This window comes from Oryctolagus cuniculus, chromosome 3 (genome assembly GCF_051225735.1).
Source record: "Oryctolagus cuniculus isolate XC-2025 breed Fujian yellow rabbit chromosome 3, ASM5122573v1, whole genome shotgun sequence".
NCBI classification, from domain to species: Eukaryota; Metazoa; Chordata; class Mammalia; order Lagomorpha; family Leporidae; genus Oryctolagus; species Oryctolagus cuniculus.
In genome coordinates, this window is record NC_142869.1 from 136,340,533 (window position 1) to 136,363,146 (window position 22,614).

A 22,614-nucleotide genomic window follows, 5' to 3' on the forward strand; every position below is an offset into this window, starting at 1 on the left:
CATGGTTTTAACAAAAACACAAACTTTTTTCATTACCATCCATTCATGGAAAGATGTATATAATCATGTATTTGAACGTCACAGTCTTGCTCTTAGGATTTCTAAAATACTGAGACAGAGGAGTAGTGGCAGTAGCCAGTACTATGGAATATTAACTTTTGGTTTCATTTTGCAGAGAATATGACAAACATCCCAAGCAGTAAAACTAAAACCTTTGCCAAAACCAGAAGGCTGTAAGTCAGCATGTCAGCAATTCTTCACATTATAACTTCTTGTATTTGTCTGCAATGCATTCATCTTCAACCTCCAGGTAAAAAAATGTGACTTCTTTAACCCTTTAACCAAGCCGGGAGATAAAACCTCTTGGCTGGGGATGGGCAAATAACCCAAATAAATTATGTAGGTAATTACTACTTCAAGAATTTTAGACCCATAAAAGTACACGTCACCCACCTGAAGTTCAGAGTGTTCTTTCAGGAGTCGATCATATTCTTTAGAAAGTCTCTCTGATTGCATCTTCATTGCAATCACATCATTTTGTGCCTTGAAAAGGGCTAGAAAATATAAACAGAATTTTATTCTTATTTTTGAAATAATTTCAAACTTCAGAAAAGCTGCAAGACTTAAATGGAAAACTCATGTGTAGTCTTCACTGCAATTCAGTGTTGATGTTGTGCTCCATTTGTCTTCACTGTATTCTCTCTACACACATACACAATATCATTTTCTTGAGTCATCTGAGACAAAGCTGCAGGCTTAGTGTCCTTTTACTCTTTAACATGTCATTGTGTATTGCCTAATAATGAAATATTCTCTAATAAAACCATAGTATGCAGGCATTTTTAAAAGCTTGTGGAGGAGCTGTTGTGGCATAACGGGTAAAGGCACTGCCTACAACACTGGCATCCCACATGGGTGCTGGCTACTGTTCTGGCTGCTATACTCCTGATCCTGCTCCCTGATAATGCCCTTGGGAAGGCAGCAGCAGATGGCTCAAATAACTGAATTCCAGCCACCCATGTGGGACACTGATTGAGTTCTGGGCTCCTGGCTTCAGCCTGGACTAAACCTAGCCGATAAGGCCATTTGAAGATTGAACAAGCAGACGAAAGAACGAAAGAATTATCTCTGTCACTCTGCCTTTCAAATAAATGTATAAATCTTTTTCTAAAAAAAGTATGTGGAGAAGATGATAACAAACAAAATATGTAAAGAGGAGAAGTAGCCTAAGAAAGGATAGAAAGCAATCATATATATTGAAGCAATCATATATATTGCTTTTTGAGAATCTTTTTTTAAAACTTTTATTTAATAAATATAAATTTCCAAAGTACAGCTTTTGGATTACAGTGGCTTTTCCCCCTTTAACTTCCCTCCCACCTGCAACCCTCCCATCTCCCGCTCCCTCTCCCATTCCATTCACATCAAGATTCATTTTCAATTATCTTTATATACGGAAGTTCAATTTAGCATATATTAAGTAAAGATTTCAAGTTTGAACCCACACAGAAACACAAAGTGTAAAGTACTGTGTGAGTACCAGTTATAGCATTAATTCACATTGGACAACACATTAAGGACAGAGATGGGGAGTAAGTGCACAGTGACTCCTGTTGTTGACTTAACAATTTGACACTCATTTATGGCGTCAGTAATCACCCTAGGCTCTTGTTATGAGTTGCCAAGGATATGGAAGCATTTTGAGTTCACCAACTCCAATTTGATTTAGACAAGGTCATAGTCAAAGTGGAAGTTCTTTCCTCCCTTCAGAGAAAGGTACCACCTTCTTTGATGGCCCATTCTTTCCACTGCGATCTCACTCACAGAAATCTTTCATTTAGGGTTTTTTTTTTTTTTTTTTAATTGCCAGAGTGTCTTTGCTTTCCACGCCTAAAATACTCTCATGGACTCTTCAGCCAGATCTGAATGCCTTAAGGGCTGATTCTGAGGCCAGAGTGCTGTTTAGGACATCTGCCCTTCTATGAGTCTGCTGTGTATCCAGCTTCCCATGTTGGATCGTTCTCTCCCTTTTTGATTCTATCAGTTAGTATTAGCAGACACTAGTCTTGTTTATGTGATCCCTTTGACTCTTAATCCTATCATTATGATCAACTGTGAACTGAAACTGATACTTTGACTAGTGAGATGGCCTTGATACATGCCACCTTGATGGGATTGAACTGAAATCCCCTGGCATGTTTCTAACTCTACCGTTTGGGGCAAGTCCGATTGAGCATGTACCAAATTGTACATTTCCTCCCTCTCTTACTCCCACTCTTATATTTAACAGGGATCATTTTTCAGTTAAATTTAAACACTTAAGAATAATTGTGTGTTAAATAAAGAGTTCAACCAATAGTATTAAGTAGAACAAAAAAATACTAAAAGGGATAAAGTACTAAGTTGTTCATCAACAGTGAGGACAAGGGCTGATCAAGTCACTGTTTCTCATAGTGTCCATTTCACTTCTACAGGTTCCCTTTTTGGTGCTCAGTTGTCACCGATCAGGGAGAACATATGATATTTGTTCCTTTGGGACTTGCTTATTTCACTCAGCATGATGTTTTCCAGATTCCTCCATTTTGCTGCAAATGACCAGATTTATTCATTCATTCCTCCCTCCCTCCCTCCCTCTTTTCTTTCCTCTCTCTCTCCCTCTCTCTCTTTCTTTCTTTTTTACTGCTGTATAGTATTTTATGGAGTACATATCCCATAATTTCTTTATCCAGTCTACTGTTGATGGGCATTTAGGTTGATTCCAGGTCTTAGCTATTGTGAATTGAGCTGCAATAAACATTAAGGTGCAGACTGCTTTTTTGTTTGCCAATTTAAATTCCTTTGGGTAAATTCCAAGGAGTGGTATGGCTGGGTTGTATGGTAGGGTTATCTTCAGGTTTCTAAGGAATCTCCAGACTGACTTCCATAGTGGCTTGACCAGTTTGCATTCCCACCAACAGTGGGTTAGTGTCCCTTTTTCCCCACATCCTCTCCAGCATCTGCTGTTGGTAGATTTCTGTATGTGAGCCATTCTAACCGGGGTGAGGTGAAACCTCATTGTGGTTTTGATTTGCATTTCCCTGATTGCTAGTGATCCTGAACATTTTTTCATGTGTCTGTTGGCTATTTCGATTTCCTCTTTTGAAAACTGTCTATTGAGGTCCTCGGCCCATCTCTTAAGTGGGTTGTATGTTTTGTTGTTGTGGAGTTTCCTGATCTCTTTGTAGATTCTGGTTATTAAATCTTTATCTGTTACATAGTTTGCAAATATTTTTTCCCATTCTGTCAGTTGCCTCTTCACTTTCCTTACTGTTTCTTTTGCCGTACAGAAACTTCTCAATTTGATGCAATCCCAATTGTTAATTTTGGTTTTGACTGCCTGTGCTTCTGGGGTCCTTTCCAAGAAGTCTTTGCCAGTGCCTAAATCGTGCAGGGTTTCTCCAATGATCTCTAATCATTTGATTGTGTCACATCATAGATTTAGATCTTTAATCCATGTTGAGTGGATTTTTGTGTAAGGTGCAAGGTAGGGGTCTTGCTTCATATTTCTTCATGTGGAAATCCAGTTTTCCCAGCACCATTTATTGAATAGACTGTCCTTGCTCCAGGAATTGGTTTTAGATCCTTGATCAAATATAAGCTGGCTATAGATGTTTGGATTGATTTCTGGTGTTTCTATTCTGTTCCATTGGTCTATCCATCTGTTTCTGTACCAGTACCATGCTGTTTTGTTTACAACTGCCCTGTAGTATGTCCTGAAATCTGGTATTGTGATGCCTCCAGCTTTGTTTTTGTTGTACAAGATTGCTTTAGCTATTCGAGGTCTCCTGTGTCTCCGTATGAATTTCAGCATCATTTTTTCCAGATCTGAGAAGAATGTCTTTGGTATTTTGATTGCTATTGCATTGAATCTATAAATTGCTTTTGGGAGAATGGACATTTTGATGATATTGATTCTTCCAATCCATGAACATGGAAGATTTTTCCATTCTTTGGTATCCTCTTCTATTTCTTTAAGCTTTTATAATTCTCATCATAGAGATCTTTGACATCCTTGCTTAAGTTTATTCCAAGGTATTTGATTATTTTTGTAGCTATTGTGAATGGGATTGATCTTAGAAGTTCTTCCTCAGCCGTGGCATTGCCTGTGTATACAAAGGCTATTTATTTTTGTGCACTGATTTTATATCCTGCTACTTTGCCAAACTCTTCTATGAGTTCCAATAGTCTCTTAGTAGAGTTCTTTGGATCCCCTAAAGAAAGAATCATATCATCTGCAAAGAGGGATAGTTTGACTTCTTCCTTCCCAATTTGTATTCCTTTAATTTCTTTTTCTTGTGGTGTATCACATTGATTGTTTTGTGCACATTGAACCATCCCTTCCACGTAGGTCCACCATGTCCCACTAGTTCCGGAATTGTTTCCTCTGCAGTTTTTTCCCTAACTCTTCCCTGAAACTGCAGTATCTCCACTTTTATTAAACTATCTTTTCCCAGATTATCAGTGCGCTCCCTCCCTATTCCGCCATCTTGGAGGTGGGTATCATATTTTAAATATTAAGAATCTTTAACTAGCTCTTTGTATAATTCTGCATGTGCAGCCTTTGGAAGTTCTGCATTTGTAGATCTTTTAGGGTATGGGCTCTGGCTCTAGGGAAGAAAGTAGCACTCAGATTTAAAAGTTATCTTGCAGCATGAAATGAAATCATAGGTTCTATTTGTAAACAAGCTGGTTGCTTTTCCTCTAGAGAGTCATCATATGGAGATTTTTATATAAATATGTAAGCCACTGTTAACTAAAGTGTTTCTTATATCAGTGCTTTCTAGACAGTGTTGTCAAAACTTTCTGTGTTATTCTACATCTGTGTTGTCAATATGATAGCCACTATATCCATGTAGCTATTAAGTACTTTTAAAAAATTATGAATTGTGAAGACAGAGACAAGAGTGTTCCAATCTGCTGGTTCACTCCCCAAATGGCCACCAACAGCTGAAGCCTGGCTGGGTCAAAGCTGGGAATTCAATCCAAGTCTCTCACCTTGGTGGCATGATCCCAAGTATCTGAGCCATCATTGTGGCCCTTCAGACTCTAAAACAGCAGGAAGCTGGAAGCCAGGAATGAAACCCAGCTACTTTGACGTGGGCAGCTTAAGCACTAAGCTAAAAGCCTATTCCCTATGCTGCACTTTAAATGTGGATAGTACAACCAGGAACTAAATTTAAAATTTTATTTTCTTTTAATTAGATTTGGTAGATAGGAGTCAGGTATGGAAGACAGATTTTTGGTGGTAGCTGTAGTTCACTAGGCCCACAGCCACAATATAGAATTATATATTAGTTTTCATTTCAGTTCTACCAAAAAGGCATTTTCTAGAGGTTACTGGAAACTATGAAGCATGGTTATCTTCAAGACTTACTAAAAGTGTTTAAGAGCCTGCACTTCTGGTGTGTACAAAAAGCAAATTAGATCCTGCAACATAATAATGCACACTAGCCTATAATGGCGGCTTTAAGAATGTTGGTGCTATGGTCATTTTTTTTTTTTTTTAAGATTTATTTATTTATTTGAAAGTCAGAGTTTACAGAGAGAGAGGGGTCCTCCATCCAGTGTTTCAGTCCCCAATTGGCCACAACAGGCGGAGCTGCACCAATCTGAAGCCAGGAGCCAGGAGCTTATTCCGGGTCTCCCACGAGGGTGCAGGGACCCAAGGACTTGGGCCATTCTCCACTGCCTTCCCAGGCCACAGCAGAGAGCCAGATTGCATGTGGAGCAGCCGGGTCTCCAAATGGTGCTCACATGGGATGCCAGTGCCCCAGGCCAGAGCATTAACCCGCTGCGCCTCAGCGCTGGTACTGGTGCTATAGTCTGAATGCTTGTTTCTCTCCCAAATTCATATTTAAAACTAATCACCAATGCAAGGGTATAAGAAGGTGGGGTTGGGAAGTTTTAGGTCAGGAGGACAGGGCCTTCATGAATGGGATTAGTGGCTGAACAAAAGTCTCTAGAATGCTGCCTTCCCCCGTCTTCCCCTTCCCATGATGAGAGGACACAGTGAGATGGTTCCATTTATGAACCAGTGAATGGGCCCTCACCACATTGAACCTGCTGTTCCCTTAATCTCACATTTCTAGCCTTCAGGCCCATGAGTATTATATTTGTGTTGTTATAAGTCTACAGTACTTTTATAACAGGACAGACTGATTGGTCAGGGGCTGTACTGAATAGGAGCTGATCTTAATGTTAAAAATAATATATACTGGGGCTGGTATTGTGGCATAGTTGGTAAAGCTGCCACTTATAGTGCTGGCATCTCATTTGGGCACCGGTTCAAGTCCCAGCTGCTCCACTTCTGATCCAGCTCTCTGCTATGGCCTGGGAGAGTAGTAGAAGATGGCCCAAGTCCTTGGGCCCCTATACCCACATGGGAGACCTGGAAGAAGCTCCCGGCTCCTGGCTTCAAATGGGTGCAGCTTCAGCTGTTTGGGCCAATTGGGGAGTGAACCAGCAGATGGAAGACCTTTCTCTCTGCCTCTCCTTCTCTCTCTGTGTAACTCTTTCAAGTAAATAAATAAGTCTTTAAAATAAAAAAAAAATAATATATACTTAGGGGCCAGTGTTATGGCACAGTGGGTTAGGCTGCTGCTTGTGATGCTGGCATTCCATATTGTAGTGCCAGTTTGAGTCCCAGCTGCTTTGCTTCCAATCCAGCTCCCTGCCAATGTGCCAGGTAGTGAAAGGGCTGGAGATCAGGATGGAGTTCCTGGCTTTTGACTTAGGCCAAGACCCTGCTGCTGCTCCACTTCTGATCCAGCTCCCTGCTAATGCACCTCAGAAAGCAAAAGAAGAGGGCCCAAGTCCCTGGGCCCTTGCACCCAAGTGGGAGACCAGAAAGAAACTCCTGGCTCCTGGCTTTGGCCTGGCCCAGCCCTGGCTGTTGCAGCCACTTGGGGAATGAATCAGTGGATGGAAGATCTCTGTCTCTCCCCTTCTCTCTAATTCTGCCTTTCAAATAAATAAAAAATAAATCTTAAAAAAAATCAAATGAGTGCAAACACTGTTTTCTGCCACTTATCAAGCCAAATATAAACTGTGTTGCTTATTTTGATGGATATTGATAAACCTAATGATTACTATCTTATTGAATTCACTCTAATTAAGGAAAGTTATATTATCTAGAAGCCTCTTAGGCTGTTTCCCAGTCCTTTCTCTATCTCTCATTTTATGCAAATTACAATATACAATATTGTATTTTGGACACCTTCCACCTCCTTCTGGAACTGCATCTGTAACCAGGGGATTATATGAACTTGTCATCTGACATTGTGAATATGCTTTCTTTATTTTCAATCATATTATTTTGGAAACACCATATACAGAGAAAGCATTATTGGACAAGAAGGCTTAAGGAAATACAGCTAAGTTGCTAATTCAATTTTTATCTACAAAAATGAGTTGCTATCTTCTGCTAGTGACTTTACAGAACGCTGAGATCTTTTATGAGAATACTGGCCAGATTCAAGTAGAGAGTGCTACTAGGATATTTCTAAGGTCTATGCCTCAGTTATTAATATAGAAAATAATCACAATTAATGTTACAATAAGGCACGTTAAGCTAAAATGTTTGAGGCAAACGATATAGCAGGCTGAAATATTTTAAAGTGCCAAACACATTTATGGAGCTATATAGACAGTGGAAGGAGCTGGTGAGACTAATCTAGTATGTAAAATTATTGGCTCACTGTGTTTCTAGCGGAGATCACAGACAAAATCAGCTGAAGTTGGCCAGGAAAGGGAAGAGTAATTTTTTAGAGGCAATGGCATGATATCTAAAGTTGGGCTGTTTTACAATAGCTATAAGGACTGAGCTGCAGAAAACCATTTGAAAAATTTTCATACCTCTAGTATTTCCCCTCTAGGTTTATTTGGTTTCATTTTTGAGAATTTGAGAGCATAATACACTGGGGCTACGTGGTATTTATTTATTTATTTATTTGACAGGCAGAGATAGACAGGTCTTCCTTTTTCCGTTGGTTCACCCCCTATATGGCCGCTACAGCCAGCATGCTGCGCTGATCTGAAGCCAGAAGCCTGGTGCTTCCTCCTGGTCTCCCATGCGGGTGCAGGGCCCAAGCACTTGGGCCATCCTCCACTGCCTTCCCAGGCCACAGCAGAAAGCTGGACTGGAAGAGGAGCAACCAAGACAGAATCCGGCGCCCCTACCAGGACTAGAACCCAGAGTGCTGGCACTGCAGGCGGAGGATTAGCCTAGTGAGCTGCGGCGCCGGCTGATGTGTTTTAACAGCCCTTTAGGGACACAGGAATCAACTAAGAGAGTCCCCAATGGCCAAGGCTGGACAACTTAAGCAAGAAAATAAAACAATACTAATTTGTAGTACAAAGTATAAAATAAATATCCATTAATCCACACTGATACAAATGAATAAATGGAGCAAATTGAATGGACAAATCTTGATAGAATAACTGCAAATAATTTATTAAGACATTTTACTCATGTAGGTAAAGCACAAATCTTCTTTTCTTTCTTTTTAAAAAATATTTATTTATTTGAAAGGCAGAGTGAGAGACTGAGAGAAACCTTCTATCCACTGGTTCATTCCCTAAAAGGCTGCACTGGCCAGGTCTGTGTCAGGTTGAGGCCAGGAGCCAGGAACTCCATTCTGTTCTCCTATATGGGTGGCAAGGGCCCAAGTACTTGGGCCATCACCGGCTGTCTCCCAGGCACACACACTGGGATGGGACTGATCAGAAGTGGAGCATCCAGGACTGGAGCCAGCACTCTGATATGGGATGCTGGTTTTCCAAGTAGTGTCTTAATGTGCTGTACCATAATGGCAGCAACAAATCCTTATTTCTTAAGATTAGAATATGGAGGTAGGAGGGAAGAAGCTAACTTCATAGTATAGAAACTTAACATTATCTTAGCCAGGTGTGATCTATCTCAATATCAACCTATATAACCCCAGCCTAATACTTAGAAGAAAAAAAAATCAGATAAATTCCAACACATGCATATCCTACACAACATGAGGGACTGGGCGGCGCCGTGGTTCTCTAGGCTAATCCTCCGCCTGAGGCGCAGGCACCCCGGGTTCTAGTCCTGGTTGGGGCACCGGATTCTGTCCCGGTTGCTCCTCTTCCAGTCCAGCTCTCTGCTGTGGCCCGGGAAGGCAGTGGAGGATGGCCCAGGTCCTTGGGCCTTGCACCCGCATGGGAGACCAGGAGGAAGCACCTGGCTCCTGGCTATGGATCGGCGCAGCACACCGGCCGCAACATGCTGGCCCCAGCGGCCATTTGGGGGGTGAACCAACAGGAAAAAAAGACCTTTCTCTCTCTCTCTTTCTCTCACTGTCTAACTCTGCCTGTCCAAAAAAAAAAAAAAAAAAAAAAAAAAAAAATGAGGGGCTTCACAAAGTCTATGGAAAAAGTAGTTAAAAGGTTAAAAGTTAATGTGAGTTTTCATGAAAATTTTGAAACCCTGTTGTATGTGATTAGTGTTGCTCAAACACTAATCAAGGTCACCAAAATAATCTCAGTCAAGGTCACCAAAAATAAGAAAAATATATTATAGCTAACAGGAACTTAAGGGAAAATTACTACTAAATGTAATGTCATATCCTGAATGAGGTCCTGGAACTGAAAAAAGACATTAAGTGAAAACTAAGGGAATCTAAAGAAACTGAATTTTACTTGATAGTAATGTATCAATATTGGTTTACTAATTATACAGATATACCATTTTAATGTAAGACATTAAAGCAACTAGGTGTAGGCCGGCGCCGCAGCTCACTTGGCTAATCCTCTGCCTGTGGCGCTGGCACCCTGGGTTCTAGTCGGGTTAGGGCACCAGAATCTGTCCCGGTTGCTCCTCTTCCAGGCCAGCTCTCTGCTGTAGCCCGGGAGTGCAGTGGAGGATGGCCCAAGTGCTTGGGCCCTGCACCCACATGGAAGACCAGGAGGAAGCACCTGGCTTCTGGCTTCGGATCCGCGCAGCGCCGGCCGTGGCAGCCATTTGGAGGGGGGGTGTGAACCAATGGAAGGAAGACCTTTCTGTCTGTCTCTCTCTCTCACTGTCTAACTCTGCCTGTCAAAAAACAAAAACAAAACAAAACAAAAACAAAAACAAAAAAAAACAAAACAAAAAAAACCCACCAAAAATATACAAACAAACAAAAAAAAGAACATGGGGTCCAGTGGGAAAGACCTTCACTGGTCAAATCTTAAAAGACAATCTCAACAGTAAAATATAATGCTCAAAATGAGGTATAACCACTCATCACACTGAGAAAGCTAATGACTAGGGAAAATGGAAAACTCCTCCTTCCACAAAATGGCATCTAATGTAGAAGGAATGAGGAAACTAGAAAGTTACCACTTGGAAAACACCAAAATAATGAGAGAATAGTATGAAGAAGCAAAGAAATGGACAAGGCTAATGTAAAATGTCATTATTTGGGCAACTGAGGTAAGATTACAAGGAAAATTGTCTTATATTATTATTGCATCCTTTCTGTGAGCCTGAAATGTCTGAATAAAAAGTTAAAGAAAAAAAAAGAAATTTTGCTACAAAGCAGAGCAGAGAAATGGGGCAAGGTACCTGGAGGGGAATGTGGGATGAGGAAAGTTTCTGTTTTTATTTTTTTTGGACAAGAAACCAGAGAGAATGTTTATAGTATGAGAAGTGAAGAGTTAATTCAGAAACAAAGTCCTTGAGAAGATGCTGGTACTGGGATCCAAAGCACTGGGGAAAGATCAACACTGAAACTGCTGGAACCCAAGGACGCAGAGAGTTTGAGTCTAGTTGTCGGGGTAAGGAGAAGGAATGGTAAGGAAATGAAGTTTCTGTCTAATCGTCTATGCTCAATTAAGTAGGATGCGTTTAGAATTTTGACAAGATGTTTTAGAAAAGTGAAGACTTTGGAAGAATGAAATTAGATGGTCATATACTTTTGGGAGCCCATATTAATTTAATTATTGTTTCTTTAACACAACTGGCTCTTTATCAGGGTTAGGGAAACAGAAAAGGAGTAGGGGTATATTTATGATGAATCATGAAATCTAAACTGGGTAAAAAGGGAAGAAAAGGCACCAAAGTTAGCATTTGGGTGTTAGATTTATTAGTATCTATTATATACTATCTGGAACATTAGAATACTAGAGACACATGAATGTCTTAGATGTGGCCTTTGCCTTCTTAGTAAGAAAGATTTACCGGGCCAGCACTGTAGCATAGCAGGTAAAGCAAGTGCCTGCAGTGCTGGCATCCCATATGGGCACGGGTTTGAGTCCTGGCTGCTCCACTTCCAACTTAGCTCTCTGCTATGGCCTGGGAAAGCAACAGAAGATGGTCCAAGTGCCATCTTGGGAGACCTGGAAGAAGTTACAGGCTCCTGGCTTTCAGATTGGTACAGTTTCAGCCGTTACGGTCATCTGGGGAGTGAACCACAGGATGGAACACCTCTCTCTCTCTCTGCCTCTCAAATAAATAAATGTCTTAAAAAAAGAGATTTATAAATAAAAAGATAATTTCTCTGGAGTGTACTATCAATAAATAACCAATCAGGGATACAGAAGCATAGAAGACACCCAACTCAACTTAAAGGGATAGGGTTTGTGGGAAGCCTCCTAGAGTGGCAATGCTGTAGCTGAAGAAGGAGCATACAATATACAGAGGAGTGAAGAAGACTGTTGTAGGCAGACAACCTACACTACCAGGCAAAGGTGATGAAACACCCCTTGATAGAACTACAAATTATGACTCTCTATAAAGTAGAAGACATACATTTTTTTAAAAAAAAAAAGATTATTTGAAAGGCAGAGTTACAGAGAAAGAAGAAGAGACAGGGACATAGAGAGACCTTGCATCTGCTGGTTCACTCCCCAAATAGTTGCAACAGGTGATGCTGGCCAGGCTGAAGCTAAGAGTCTGTCTGGAACTTTATCTTGATCTCCCATGTGGATGAGGGGCCCAAGTACTTGGTCCATCTTCTGTTACTTTCCCAAGTGCATTACCAGGGAGCTGGATCGGAAGTAGAGCAGCCAGGTCTCAAACAGGTACCCATATGGGATGCCAGTGTCACAGGTGGCAGCTTTTCCCATTAAGCCACAAAGCTGGTCCTGAAGACAGCCACCTATATTGGCTAAAGATGGAGGTGATGCTTGGGTTCAGATCACAAGAGTCAATAAAGAGTATGAAATAGTTTGGCCTGTGGTGCAGCAGTTAAGATGTCCCTTAGGATGCGTGGGTTCAATCTCCAATTCCGGTTTCCTGCTAATGTGTACCCTGCAAGGTAGCAGATGACGGGTCTAGAAGTTGGGCCCCTGCCACCCATGTGGGAGACCTGAACTGAGTTCCCAGCTCTTGGCTTTAGCCCAGCATGTGGAGAGTGAACCAGATCTAAGATCTATTTATCTCTACCTTTCAAAGAAAAAAAAAATTTTTTTTTTGACAGGCAGAGTGAACAGTGAGAGACAGAGAGACAGAGAGAAAGGTCTTCCTTTGCCGTTGTTCACCCTCCAATGGCTGCCACGGCCGGCGTGCTGCGGTCGGCACACCGCGCTGATCCAATGGCAGGAGCCAGGTACTTATCCTGGTCTCCCATGGGGTGCAGGGCCCAAGGACTTGGGCCATCCTCCACTGCACTCCCTGGCCACAGCAGAGAGCTGGCCTGGAAGAGGGGCAACCGGGACAGAATCCGGTGCCCCGACTGGGACTAGAACCCGGTGTGCCGGCGCTGCAAGGCGGAGGATTAGCCTAGTGAGCCGCGGCGCCGGCTCAAAAAGAAAGAATTTATAGTCAGAATAAACAGTACTAGGGAATGACTGTGTTTTATTTTGTTTTTTAAACTGTTCTAGAAGTAATTCGAGGAGGCCAAACTTAAGAGATTACACTGGGACATGCTTTAGCAAATTGCTACACAAACAATAATGATATAAAGCAATCAATGAGTAAAACTACATATACTTCTATTTTCCTCATGAAAAGACAAAGGAGCAGAGAAATGATTTTTGTGTGTATATGTGAGTCTTCTCTCTTTTTAAAGATGTATTTATTTTGAAGGAGTTATAGAGAGGGAGGAGGAGAAGCAGAAGGGAGAGAGGAGAGAGAAGAGGGAAAGGGAAGGAGGAGAGAGAGATGGAGAGGGAGAGAGAGAAATCTTTCATCCACTGGTTCACTCTCTAAATGGCCTCAACAGCTGAGGCTGGGTCAAGCAGAAGCCAGGAGCCAGGCGCTTCCTCCGAGTCTTCCACATGGGTGCTGGGGCCTAAGTACTTGGGCCATTTTCCACTGCTTTCCCTGGGGCATTAGCAGGGAGCTGGATCAGAAGTGGAGCAACTGGGACTCAAACTGGCGCCCACATAGGATGCTGGTATTGTAGGTAGAGGCTTAATCTGTTACGCCATAATTCCAGCCCCTGTATGTATGTATGTGTTTCTCAATCTCCCTACCTGTAATGAGGTAAACTAGTGCCTGGTAATACCTTCTAGGGTACCAGGAAATTAAATGAAGCTCATGGGCAGAGTGTTTTAGAAAAAATGTGGATTTAAGGCACACTGATAGTTACACAAGTTACTGGCACTCTGAGGTTTTCGAAATCAACAAATAAAACAATCCCACTGAATGTACTGCTGGTGAAGAAAATATCAAAACATACATGAAAACTTTATTAATCTGAGGTTGCCAAATAAAGCATCTAAGAAAACAATTTCGATTCTGTTTTAAGCAAAGAATGATTATAAACTATTAATAGGGTACTTTGAGCTTTAAAATCAGAATGTGGTTTTGAGGCACAGATTTTAAATTTAAGTACAGATTGACAAACTCTTTTGAAAAGAGTGTATTTTAGGGGCTGTCGCTGTGGCATAGCGTGTAAAGCTGCCACCTGCAGTGCTGGCATCTCATATAGCCACCGGTTCGAGTCCTGGCTGCTCCACTTCCAACCCAGCTTTCTGCTATGGCCTGGAAAAGCAGTAGAAGATGGCCCAAGTCCTTGGAGACCCAGAAGAAGACCGTGGATCCACATAGGAGATCCAGAAGAAGCTCCTTGATCCAGGCCTTGGGCATTCCATATGGGTGCTAGTTTGAGTCCTGGCAATTCCACTTTCAAACCCAGCTCTCTGCTATCGTCTGGGAAAGCAGTAGAAGATGGCCTAAGTCCTTGGGCCCCTGCATCCACATAGGAGACCCAAAGAAGCTCCTGGATCCTGGCTTTGGATAGGTGCAGCTCCAGCTGTTGCGGCCATTTGGGAAGTGAACCAGCAGATGGAAGACCTCTCTCTTCTGCCTCTGCCTCTCTATAACTTTGCTTTTCAAATAAATAAATAAATAAACCTTAAAAAAAGAGTATATTTTATAAAAAAGCAATTTCATGCATACATAGAAGCAACATGTGAAATCTAGAATTACCAATTTCTAATTCTCTGAAGGAGTGAATTTGCTTTGTCTATACACAAAAAACTAGCTTTACTACATATAAGTATATATAATACCTTAAATTAATCCAATCAAAATTAGTTCCACAACACTGAAGTGCACACATTTTATAACACTAATAAAATTTTTTTTCAGCATGATCTCATTTATAGTAAAAAAGCACTTTTCTTCATTTGAAGACCCTAACTAGATTAGTAAACTGTTTCTGTAAACGGTTCCAGGTCTTTCAGTCTCCACCAAAACTACTTAACTCAAGCCACAGAAAATAATGGTTTTGATGGAAAAATTTTACTTTATAAAAACAAGACAGCAGGCTGTATTTGGCCCAGTGGGCACAGTTTGCTGACCCTTGTCCTAAAGCAACACTTTAAGTTTTATCAGTTTGTCTTAGATTATACATGTACTCAAAAACACTGTAAAACAAAGTATCAGAACATAAGAAGATGGTCCAAATTACACTGGAAATTTAAAATCTTTTTTTTTTCCCCGCTTTATCTCTATCAGTTTTCTTCACAGAATATAGGCTACTCAGATAGACAGCGGATGGTGCAATAAAATTTAGTTTCAGGAAGACAGTTTTTCATCCTTTAATTTTCCAGCTCATTTTCCTAGCTGATTGCTTTCCATCTACTTTAAAAGTGACTGAGTCAAGAACCAAAAGAAGAAACAATTTGTAGAAAATAAGCAGCTCAATTTGGGGTAAATTGATTTGAGACGCTGGTTGAATTTTCACATGGAAATGCCCTCATTAGGCAACTTCTAAAGGAAAAAACTCGTGTTCCAGTGTCTTAAAACTAATTCACCTCATTGGTGTTCATCCCTTTTACACACTGAGCAATGAAAACATCCTGGGCCTGACTAATCTAATTCCAAAACACTCATTGGAAAGAACAGTTCCATTATACTTTGGCTTTACAAACAAACCCCAGATTTAATTAGCAAACGAACAATTCAAACATCTAACATTACATATTTCACCATTGTTCAGGCTTTGAGAGACCTTTTTCTCTGAGTTTAAAAAGCTTATAACAGATTGTACCTTAAGTTTTACTACCTTTTTATTATGATATAGAAAAAGGCAACATAAAATGTGTTTGGAAAGAAAATACCATAGAAAAATTATCCTTAAATTTGGGGAAAACGTTTTAGTTTTGATAAAATAATTTTTTTTTCAGAATATTAGTCAAAGCTTTTAGTATCAATGTAAACCAAGCGTGAGCACAAACAACGTCATGAAGAACTATAGCTTATAGTGAATAACTTCCCCATGGTCCCACAGAGCCAAAAGCTAGTCTCAAAATCAAGCTTGAGGAGTCAGTACTGTGGTGCTGTGGGTTAATGCCCTGGCCTGCAGTGTGGGCATCCCATTCGGGCATCAGTTTGAATCCTGGTTGTTCCACTTCCAATCCAGCTCCTGCTAATACTTCTGGGAAAGCAGCAGAAGATGGCCCAAGTACTTGGGCCCCTGCACCCACATGGGAGAGCCGGAAGAAGCTCCTGGATCTTGGCTTTTACCTGGTGGAGCCCCAGTTATGGTGGCCATTTGGGGAGTGAACCAGTGCATGGAAGACCTCTCTCTCTGTCTCTACCTCTCTCTGTAACTCTTTCAAATAAATAAAGTAATTTTTCATAATAAAGTTTTGAGTAACTTTAAATTCCATATTTCCAAATATTATCTACATGTCTTCACTACTTTAAACTATGCAGGAGAATTCTTTTTTTTTTTTTTTTTAAAGATTTATTTATTTGAAAAGCAGAGTTGCAGAGAGGCAGAGAGAAAGAGGGAGGTCTTCCATCTGCTGGTTCACTCCCCAGATGGCAGCAACGGCTGGAGCTGTGCCAATCTGAAGCCAGGAGCCAGAAGTCTCCTCCTGGTCTCCCATGTGGGTGCAGGGGCCCAAGAACTTGGGCCATCTTCTACTGCTTTCCCAGGCCATAGCAGAGAGCTGGATCGGAAGTGGAACAGCTAGGACTCGAACTGGTGCCCAAATGGGATGCCAACACTGCAGGTGGCGGCTTTATCCACTATGTCACAGCACCGGCCTCAGGAGAATTCTTAAAAGACTTTGAAACACTTGAGCGTTATTTTCTTTTACCTAAACCTCTGTCCACAAATTCTTTGGCAAAGGACTATTTCTGGAGCTACATTTTCTTGCTGAAAACCTGCTGTTTCTTCTCTGTTCATTTTAGAATGAACATTTTAGAATTTTGACTTCTTTTTAGAAAGCATAGTGCCCACTCCACCCTGCCCCAGCCTGTCTCAGCTTTTTCCTGCTGCTGTCATGCCCACCCTGCCTTGCCATAAGCTCAGTCACAATGGCTTCTCATCCTTGGGTCACGTGCATTCCAGAAGCCAGAGGAATACACTCACTGCCCATGTTTACTTCTGAAATCCCTCCCATCCTTGACTACTTTTTCCCCAACTGTGTCAGTAACAAACAATCATGCTCTCCCCTGTGCTACCATAAGCACTTTGTAATACACTTTCTTTTTTTTTTTTTTTTTTTTTAAGATTTATTTATTTATGGAGGCCGGTGCTCTGGTGTAGCGGTTAGGCTGCTGCCTGCAGTGCCGGTATCCCATATGGGCGCCAGTTAAAGACCCGGCTGCTCCACTTCCAATCCAGCTCTCTGCTATGGCCTGAGAAAGCAGTAGAAGATGGCCCAAGTCCTTGGGCTCTTGGACCCGCGTGGGAGACCTGGAGGAGGCTCCTGGCTTTGGATCAGCACAGCTCCAGCTGTTGCAGCCATCTGGGGAGTGAACCAGTGGATGGAAGATCTCTCTATCTCTCTTTGCCTCTCCTTCTCTCTCTGTGTAACTCTGACTTTCAAATAAATTAATAAAAAAGATTTACTGATTTATTTGAAAGAGTTACAAGAGGCAGAGGCAGAGAGAGGGAGAGAGGGAGAGAGGGTGGAAAGGAGGGAAGAAAGGAAAGAGGGAAGGAGGGAAAGAGGGAAAGAGGGAAAGAGGGAGGAAGAGAGGGAAGGAGGAATGGAGGCAGAGAAGGGTGTCTTCCATCTACTGGTTCATTCCCCAAATGGCTGCAACAGTTGGAGCTGGGCTGATCTGAAGTAAGGAGCCAGGAGCTTCCTCCAGATCACCTACATGAATGCAGGGTCTCAAGGACTTGGGCCATCTTCCACTGCTTTCCCAGGCCATAGCAGAGAGCTGGATTGGTAGAGGAGCAGCTGGGACTTGAACCCATATGGGATGCTGGCACTGTAGGCAGTGGTTTTACCTTCTACACCACAGTGCCAGGCCTGTATTATACTTTTATTATTATTTTTTTAATCACCTCTTGCCTTATTTTTTAATTTTTTTAATCAGTCAATCTGTCTAACTATACATCCTTGAAGACTGGGAAAACAATGTATTTATCTTGGTGTCCTCCACAACAAGCACAAGACCTTGTACAGAGCAGGTATAAGAAATGCTTAAAAATGGAACAGAGAAAAGACCCTATATTGCTAAAACGCCTTTGCTATTTAACTCCCTGCATAATTCCAGTTCCCAAGCAGTGATCAGATAGACTGCTGAGGAGTACTTGGTTGAAGAAGGTTGCTAGGACATGCCATGAGGTGGGAGAATATGCTATTTGTCCAGTTTGGAGGGCAAGAAAATCACTTCATGTGAAGACTTACTGGAATACAAATGTTTACAATACTTTGACAGTAATCTCTTGCCAACAATGCAGAAAGTAAAGCATGATGGAAAGAGAACCAACAAAGGAAACCTTCTGAAGAACTATCAATTTGTGGAACTGGTAAGGTAGTCCAGGGAGAGAGGAGGGAGCATGATTAAGCAATAGAATTTGCTTTCCAAGTTTCAGTTTCTTCTAACACCCTCACCTCCTCCAACACCTATTAGCCATGCATTCTGTTCCTTTTGGCAATAACAAAATAGCTTCTGAAGTACATTTTTCTTAGTTTTATCCCTATATACAGCATGTTATATTATATACATTTGCATCATCAGATATAAGGCTATTTTTTTTGAAGATTTATTTATTTATTTGAAAGTCAGAGTTACACAGAGAGAGGAGAGGCAGAGAGAGAGATGTCTTCCATCTGATGGTTCACTCCCCAACTGGCGGCAATGACTGGAGCTGTGCCAATCCGGAGCCAGCAGCCTCCTCCAGGTCTCCCACAGGGTGCAGGGGCCCAAGGACTTGGGCCATCTACTGCTTTCCCAGGCCATAGCAGAGAGCTAGATCGGAAGTGGAGCAGCTGGGTCTCGCACTGGCACCCACATGGGATGCTGGCACCTCAGGCCAGGGAATTAACTCACTGCACCACAGCGCCAGCCCCACAAGGTTTGGTTTGTTTGTTTTTTTTTTTTTTTTTTACAAGCAGAGTGGACAGTGAGAGAGAGACAGAGAGAAAGGTCTTCCTTTGCCGTTGATTCACCCTCCAACGGCCGCCACGGCCGGCACGCTGCAGCCGGCGCACCGCATTGATCCGAAGGCAGGAGCCAGGTACTTATCCTGGTCTCCCATGGGGTGCAGGGCCTAAGGACTTAGCCATCCTCCACTGCCTTCCCTGGCCACAGCAGAGAGCTGGCCTGGAAGAGGGGCAACTGGGACAGAATCCGGTGCCCTGACCGGGACTAGAACCCGGTGTGCCGGCGCCGCAAGGCAGAGGATTAGCCTAGTGAGCCGTGGCGCCGGCCCAAGGCTTTTTTTAAATACTGAAAATAGGCATCCCCCCAGAATCCAGGGGATCTTCACTACTAAATGATTCAAAGACTATAGGTTAATAGTCACCAAGCAAAAAACCTGATGCTTCTTCTCAGCCTAATCCTCAAATGTTGATATGAGGAAATCAATTCAAAAAGATCATAGCAGAATGTTTAGCTTAGTGGTTAAGATGCCACCATCTGACATTTGGGTACCTGAATTTGACTCCTGACTCCTAACTCCAGCTTCCTGCTAACATAGGCTATGGGAGGCAATGGTAATGGCTCAAGTAGCTGGGTTCCTGCCACCCACATGGGAGACCTGAACTGAGTTCCTGGATCCTAGTTTGGTCAGGCCCAGTCTGAGCCGTTGTGGGCTTCTGTGGAGTGACCAGTGAATGGGAACCTTCTCTCTCTGTTTATCTCTCTTTCTGATACTCAAATAAATAAGTTCAGGGAAAATAGATTTAAAACATGTTTGTTCTGCTGCAAAAATTTTGAAATTCATGTTCACATGGGGTTTTAAAGGTGTTTATGGAAAATGTGTATCAAGAAAAAAAACTATGCATGGATTTTAAAACTCTTCTGCACTAAAATAAACATCGTTGAATTCTATTTTCCATATACTTTTTGAAGTACTCTCGTATTTGCCCAAGTTCTGTGTTCAGACCTCTTCCTGTTCAGCACTCCTTGACTCTTCTTTTAACTGATGTAACTCTGAGCTGTCTGCATATGAGATGGCTTAGATTGTAATTTGAGATTGCCTTTCTTCTGAGCTCTCAAATCCTACTGCCACCTGTTTTTTAGTCATTTCTACTTTTGGGCCATCTTCTACTGCTATCCCAGGCCATAGCAGAGAGCTGGATGGGAAGTGGAGCAGCCAGGACTCAAACTGGTGCCCATATGGGATGCCAGCACTTCAGGCCAGGGTGTTAATGCCACAGCGCCGGCCCCTATACATCAACTTCTAACAGACCAGTGTGTTAGATATTTTGCTCTTCTCAATCACAATAACACCATTTCACTCATTTTTCGGTCTGTGTTCACCAACATATTTAGAGAATTGTGCTTGATTACATCTTTATGACCTAGAAGACTCTTATATTCAGTATGCATTTAGTATTCTCCACTCATGTTTTCTGGTAGACTAATCCATGTATTATATATCACATGGGGTAGGGGGTGACTGAATCCCAGTAATCTTATGTATATATTTTTGACACATCCAACTGGACTATCAGCTTTTTTGGAGAAAGACTGCTTTCTCTTGCTTTAAGGGCCCTCTATAGAGATTATAACTAGACAGAGTTATGCTTGCTAAAATTGTCAATTGTATATAACATATTCTTGAATTTTTGTCTTTACTTACATCTTCCCCATAGCTATTCCTTCTAGAGTCACTAAAAGACACAGTTTATTTTATAAGTATATACTTTGGGAACAGGTAAGAACCTAGTAGGAAAGCAACACATCATAACTATATGGGAATGTAACAAGGAACCAGAAGAATAACATATCACCATTACATTATTATTTCTAGGAGTATAGTCCTACAGTAAGCATAAGATAATATGATATACTAAGAGGGATAATGTATTTAGTTGTTCATTAACAGTCAGGGCTATGCTGATCAAGCCACCATTTCCCATAGTGTCCACCTCACTCCAACAGGTTTCCCTCTTGAATACATTATCCCTCTTAGTAGTTTTTTTATCTGTTCTACTTCATATGACTGGTTTAGATCTGTAATTGATGCACAGTTATTCTTAAGTGTTAAAAATTAACTGAAATGTGATCCCTGTTGAACATGGTGGTGGGAATGGGAGAGGGAAGAGATGTATAATTTGGGACATGCTCAGGCTGACTTGCCCCAAGTGGTGGAGTTGGAAGCATACCAGGGGATTCCAATTCAATCCCATCGAGGTGGCATGTACCAATGCCATCTCACTGTTCCAGGTGATCAGTTTCAGTTCACAGTTGGTCAAGGTGAAGGGACTGGGAGTCAAAGGGAGCACATAAACAAGTCTAGTACCTGCTAACGCTAACTGATGGAGTAAATAAAGGGGAGAGTGATCCAACATGGGAAGTGAGATACTCAGCAGACTCATAGAATGGCAGATGTCCTAAATAGCACTCTGGCCTCAGAATCAGCCCTAAAGGCATTCGGAGCTGGCTGAAAAGCTCATGAGGGTATTTCAGGCATGGAAAGCCAAGACACTCTGGCAAAAGATCTCTGCGAGTGAGATCCCAGTGGAAAGAACAGGTCATCAAAGAAGGAGGTACCTTTCTCTGAAGGGAGGAGAGAACCTCCACTTTGACTATGACCTTGTCTAAACAAGATAAGAGTCGGAGAACTCAGAGGGCTTCCATAGCCTTGGAAACTCATGACTGGAGCATAGGGAGATTACTGATGCCATAGACAGGAGTGTCAATTGGTAAAGTCAACAACAGGAGTCACTGTGCACTTACTCCTCATGTAGGATCTCTATCCTTAATGTGCTGTACATTGAGATTTAATGCTATAACGAGTACTCAAACAATATATTTCACTTTGTGTTTCTATGGGGATGCAAACTGTTGAAATCCTTACTTAATGCATACTAAACTGATCCTCTGTAAAAAAAAAAAAAAAAAAAAAGATAATATGATATACTAATAAATCCTTTATTTACCTAACTAAAAGATTGGTCATAGATTTTGCTTGTTTTAAAGTAATTAATATATTATCAATTATATAGTGCCAACTGCCACATCCATCAAATTATTTTCAAAACTGAATTTTTTTCAATTAATAAGTAAAAGGAGCCGAAACTCCAGACAAGTAAACAGAAGGAAAAAAGCCCACATTTCTCTTTATTCAAATCACAAAAACTCATCAATAGGTAACAAAGAAAAAATAAATAAATAATATGGGGCTGGTATTACGGCTTAGTAGGTTAAGCCTTTTCCTGTGATACTAGCATTTAATATTAGAGTGCCGGTTCAAGATCTGACTGCTCCAATTTTGATCCAGCTTCCTGCTAAAGTGCCTGGGAAGGCAGCAAAAGATGGCCCAAGTATTTGGGTCCCTGCCAGCCATGTGGGAGACCAGAATGGAGTTTCTGGGTCCTGGAGCCACTTGGGGAGTGAACCAGCAAGTGGAGTATCTGTTTCTTTTCCTCTTTCAAATAAATCTTTCTGAAAAATTATAATCTGACCAAAAATATCACACTGCTATTAAGCCTTAACAAATTTAAAATAAGATGGTGGCTTTGATATAATCATGGGTTAAAGACAACTGAATCTGTGTCCATAAGAATTTACAACTGAAAAACACTCGTGGGTTGAATTTTGAGACTTTTAGGGGCCAGTGTTGTGGTGCACAGGTTAAACTGTGCATCCCATATGGGCGCCAGTTGGAGTTCCAGCTGCTTTACTTCCATCCAGCTCTCTGCTAATGCACCTGGGAAAAGTAGTGGAAGATGGTCCCAGTGCTTAAGTCCCTGCTA

General features: G+C 41.6%; 1 protein-coding gene across 3 annotated transcripts in view; it reads right to left on the reverse strand.

Annotated features, from left to right (window-relative positions):
* The window catches only part of LOC100357899 (B cell receptor associated protein 29), a 69,379-nt gene that overhangs the window by 19,362 nt on the left and 27,403 nt on the right, over positions 1–22,614 (reverse strand). For all 3 annotated transcript variants that reach the window (XM_070071152.2, XM_051849693.3, XM_070071151.2), the window contains exon 7: positions 454–554. In XM_070071152.2, coding sequence (XP_069927253.1) covers positions 454–554 — 101 coding nt within the window. The remainder of the gene's footprint in view (positions 1–453; positions 555–22,614) is intronic.